This window comes from Coregonus lavaretus, assembly GCF_964263955.1.
Source record: "Coregonus lavaretus genome assembly, contig: HAP1_SCAFFOLD_5685, whole genome shotgun sequence".
Taxonomy (NCBI): Eukaryota; Metazoa; Chordata; class Actinopteri; order Salmoniformes; family Salmonidae; genus Coregonus; species Coregonus lavaretus.
The window spans coordinates 1-4,400 of record NW_028162180.1 but is presented as its reverse complement, the minus strand read 5'-3'; the positions used below and the strand labels follow the sequence as shown (position 1 = coordinate 4,400).

Sequence of the window (4,400 nt, the reverse complement as noted above, 5' to 3'; positions counted from 1 at the left end):
CCTTTATTTAACTAGGCAAGTCAGTTAAGAACAAATTCTTATTTACAATGACGGCCTACCAAAAGGCAAAAGGCCTCCTGCGGGGACGGGGCTGAGATAAAAAAAATATATATATAGGACAAAACACACATCATGACAAGAGAGACACCACAACACTACATAAAGAGAGACAACACAACACTACATAAAGAGAGACACCACAACACTACATAGAGACACCACAACACTACATAAAGAGAGACACCACAACACTACATAAAGAGAGACACCACTACATAAAGAGAGACCTAAGACAACAACATAGCATGGCAGCAACACATGACAACACAGCATGGTAGCAACACCACATGACAATAACATGGCAGCAACACATCATGGCAGCAGCACAACATGGTAGCAGCACAAAACATGGTACAAACATTATTGGGCACAGACAACAGCACAAAGGGCAAGAAGGTAGAGACAACAATACATCACGCGAAGCAGCCACAACTGTCAGTAAGAGTGTCCATGATTGAGTCTTTGAATGAAGAGATGGAGATAAAACTGTACAGTTTGAGTGTTTTTTGCAGCTCATTCCAGTCGCTAGCTGCAGCGAACTGAAAAGAGGAGCGGAAATTTTAGTAATTTAGCAGGCGCTCTTATCCAGAGCGACTTACAGGAGCAATTAGGGTTAAGTGTCTTGCTCAAGGGCACATCGACCGATCTACACATCCTCTGTTCTCTCATCTCCCTCTCTCCCTCCTCTCCCTTCATCCCTCTCCTCCCCCATGTTTATTGTGATGCTGTGTTTGTTCTGTAGATACTGCAGGATCAGTCAATAGATGTCTCTTCCGTCTGAGTTCCTCTGACTAAACTACTGGCCTTTCAGCTGGGGGTAAATGGACAAGGACAGCATTACACCAGCCATTACCCACTCTCTTTATCTTTGTTTCTTTCTCTTGTGTCTCTCCCTCTTCATCTTCATCTCCATCTTTCTCTCTCTCTCTCTCTCTCACTCTCTGTCTCTCTCTCTCTGTCTCGTTCTCTCTCTCCCTTTCAATTTCTCTCTCTCTCCCTTTCAATCTCTCCCTCTCTCTCTCTCTCTCTCTCTCTTTCAATCTCTCTCTCTCTCTCTCTCTCTCTCTCTCTCTCTCTCTCTGTCTCGTTCTCTCTCTCTGTCTCTCTCTCTCTCTCTCTCTCTTTCAATCTCTCTCTCTCTCTCTCTCTCTCTCTCTCTCTCTCTCTCTCTCTCTCTCTCTCTCTCTCTCTCTCTCTCTCTCTCCCTTTCAATCTCTCTCTCTCTCTCTCTCTCTCTCTCTCTCTCTCTCTCTCTCTCAGGGATCCAGCAGAACCTACACATAGTGTTGATCATGGACTGCACCAACTCTAACTTCACCATTAGCTGTGAGAGCAACCCGGCTCTCTACCGCAAGTGTTCTGTCCAGTGGATGGAGGATGGTCTGAGAGCAGCATGAAGAGGGGGAGAGGAGAGGAGAGGAGAGGAGAGGAGAGGAGAGGAGAGGAGAGGAGAGGAGAGGAGAGGGGGATGGGAGCACAGCATCTACGGGGTTATAATATTGTGATTAGCTCTGTCCTCCTTCTTCATAACCCATGTTGATGGCTCTCCTGTCAGATCCCTGAGATGCTGCTGGCTAAGGTGGAGGGAAAGGGGGAGAAGAGTGGAGGAGAGAAAGGCCACAAGAGAAAAGGTTCAGGTAGGAGAAAACATCCCTGCCACCAGAGTCCTAGTCAGTCATAGTCCTACTATAGAGAAGTAGCTCTAAACTGAATATGTTCTGTCTCGTTTGTGTTGTCCCTCCCAGCGTCGGGTCAGGGTGATCTGTGTCGCTCCTTCCTGGTGATCCATGAGTCTTGTAGAGAGTATGGAGCCACACCCAGTCAGTACATGGCCTTCCTCCACGTCTACACCTCCATTTACAGCAGCAAACAGAGCCAGCCTCACTCTCAGACAGCAACACCTACAGGTAACACACACACACCATACACACACACATATACACACACTTAGCATTCACTTAGCACTCACACACAAAACTCCCTGCAGCTGTGCATATGCAGATGTACAGAACCAGTCAAACGTTTGGACACACCTACTCATTCAAGGTTTTTCTTTATTTTTACAATTTTCTACATTGTAGAATAATAGTGAATACATCAAAACTATGAATAACACATATGGAATCATGTAGTAACCAAAAAAGTGTTAAACAAAAACAGCCACCCTTTGCCTTGATGACAGCTTTGCACACTCTTGGTATTCTCTCAACCAGCTTCACCTGGAATGCTTTTCCAACCGTCTTGAAGGAGTTCCCACATATGCTGAGCACTTGTTGGCTGCTTTTCCAGGTTATTGTGGAGGCCAGGTCATCTGATGCAGCACTCCATCACTCTCCTTCTTGCTCAAATAGCCCTTACACAGCCTGGAGGGAGTTGGGTCATTGTCCTGTTGAAAAAACAATGAATCTAAATAAATCACAGACAGTGTCACCAGCAAAGCACGTCACACCTCCTCCTCCATGCTTTACGGTGGGAACCACACATGCAGAAATTATCCGTTCAACCTACTTTGCATCTCACAAAGACACGGCGGTTGGACCCAAACATTTCCAATTTGGACTCATCAGACAAAGGACAGATGTCTAATGTCCATTGCTCGTGTTTGTTGGCCCAAGCAAGTCTCTTCTTCTTATTGTGTCCTTTAGTAGTGGTTTCTTTCCAGCAATTCGACCATGAAGGCATGATTCACGCAGTCTCATCTGAACAGTTGCTGTTGAGATGTGTCTGTTACTTGAACTCTGAAGCATTTATTTGGGCTGCAATTTCTGAGGCTGGTAACTCTAATGAACTTATCCTCTGCAGCAGAGGTAACTCTGGGTCTTCCATTCCTGTGGCGGTCCTCATGAGAGCCAGTTCCATCATAGCGCTTGATGGTTTTTGCGACTGCACTTGAAGAAACTTTCAAAGTTCTTGAAATGTTCCATATTGACTGACCTTCATGTCTAAAAGTAATGATGGACTGTCGTTTCTCTTTGCTTATTTGAGCTGTTCTTGCCATAATATGGACTTGGTCTTTTACCAAATAGGGCTATCTTCTGTATACCCCCCTACCTTGTCACAACACAACTGATTGGCTCAAACGCATTAAGAAGGAAAGAAATTCCACAAATTAACTTTTAACAAGGCACACCTGTTAATTGAAATGCATTCCAGGTGACTACCTCATGAAACTGGTTGAGAGAATGCCAAGCGTGTGCAAAGCTGTCATCAAGGCAAAGGGTGGCTATTTGAAGAATCTCAAATGTAAAATATATTTTGATTTGTTTAACACTTTTTTGGTTACTACATGATTCCATATGTGTTATTTCATAGTTTTGATGTCTTCACTATTATTCTACAATGTAGAAAATAGTAAAAATAAAGAAAAACCCTTGAATGAGTAGGTGTGTCCAAACTTTTGACTGGTACTGTATGTGTTAACTGTAACTTGTTTTGGATGAAACAGTCTGCTGAAAGAACGTATTCTCATATCATGAGACCTAATTGTATCATGAGACCTAATTGTGACATCTGATGTGATTGGCTTTCCCCCCCCAGGCGGGCGTGTCTAAGCTGAACGAAGCGAAGGCGTTGGTGGATGAGCTGAAGAGGCGGGCCGCTGAGCAGAGCACTCTGCTGAGGACCAAACAGCAGGAGGCAGACTCAGCCCTGCAGGAGATCACCACCTCTATGCAGGTGTGTGTGTGTGTGTGTGTGTGTGTGTGTGTGTGTGTGGGCCGGGGTGAGTTGAGCATTGGAGTGTGCCTGTACATTTGTGTATAGTTGTTTCTCTGAGCATGAGCTGTCTTTGTGCGTACGTGTGTGTGTGGAGCGTGACGAGTCTCTTTTGACACCTCTTTTAGCCTGCGGTGGACAGGCCTTGTTGTCCGATTCGCCAAGCCGTTTCCGTGACAACTGCTGAGCAGATTCTAATAACAGATCCTTTCAGTCTCTCTCTCTCTCTCTCTCTCTCTCTCTCTCTCTATCCCTCCATCTCTCTCTCTCTCTCTCTCTCTCTCTATGTCTCTCTCTCTATGTCTCTCTCTCTCTATGTCTCTCTCTCTCTCTCTCTATGTCTCTCTCTCTCTATGTCTCTCTCTCTATGTCTCTGTCTCTCTCTCTCTCTCTCTCTCTCTATGTCTCTCTCTCTCTCTCTCTCTGTCTCTCTCTCTCTATGTCTCTCCTCTCTCTGTCTCTCTCTCTGTCTCTGTCTCTCTCTCTCTCACTGTCTCTCTCTCTCTCTCTCTCTCTCTCTCTCTCTCGCTCTCGCTCTCGCTCTGTCTCTGTCTCTCTCTGTGCTCTCTCTGTCTCTCTGTCTCTCTGTCTCTCTCTCTCTCTCTCTCTCTCTCTCTCTCTCTCTC

At 45.5% G+C, this 4,400-nt stretch overlaps 1 protein-coding gene across 1 annotated transcript; it reads left to right on the top strand.

The window, feature by feature from the left end:
- The first annotated feature begins 1,620 nt into the window (after positions 1-1,620).
- Positions 1,621-3,729, top strand: LOC311119494 (cytoplasmic dynein 2 heavy chain 1-like). Its single transcript, XM_084194174.1, has 3 exons — positions 1,621-1,697; positions 1,806-1,967; positions 3,598-3,729. The coding sequence occupies exons 1-3, from the start codon at positions 1,625-1,627 to the stop codon at positions 3,609-3,611; spliced, it is 249 nt and encodes an 82-aa protein (XP_084050300.1). The 5' UTR covers positions 1,621-1,624; the 3' UTR covers positions 3,612-3,729.
- The last annotated feature ends 671 nt before the right edge of the window (positions 3,730-4,400 follow it).

Coding starts and splice junctions, on each gene's coding strand:
- LOC311119494 (XM_084194174.1), top strand. CDS start 1,625: ATGCTGCTGGCTAAGGTGGAGGGAAAGGGGGAGAAGAGTGGAGGAGAG. Junction 1,698..1,805: donor CCACAAGAGAAAAGGTTCAG/GTAGGAGAAAAC, acceptor TGTCCCTCCCAG/CGTCGGGTCAGGGTGATCTG.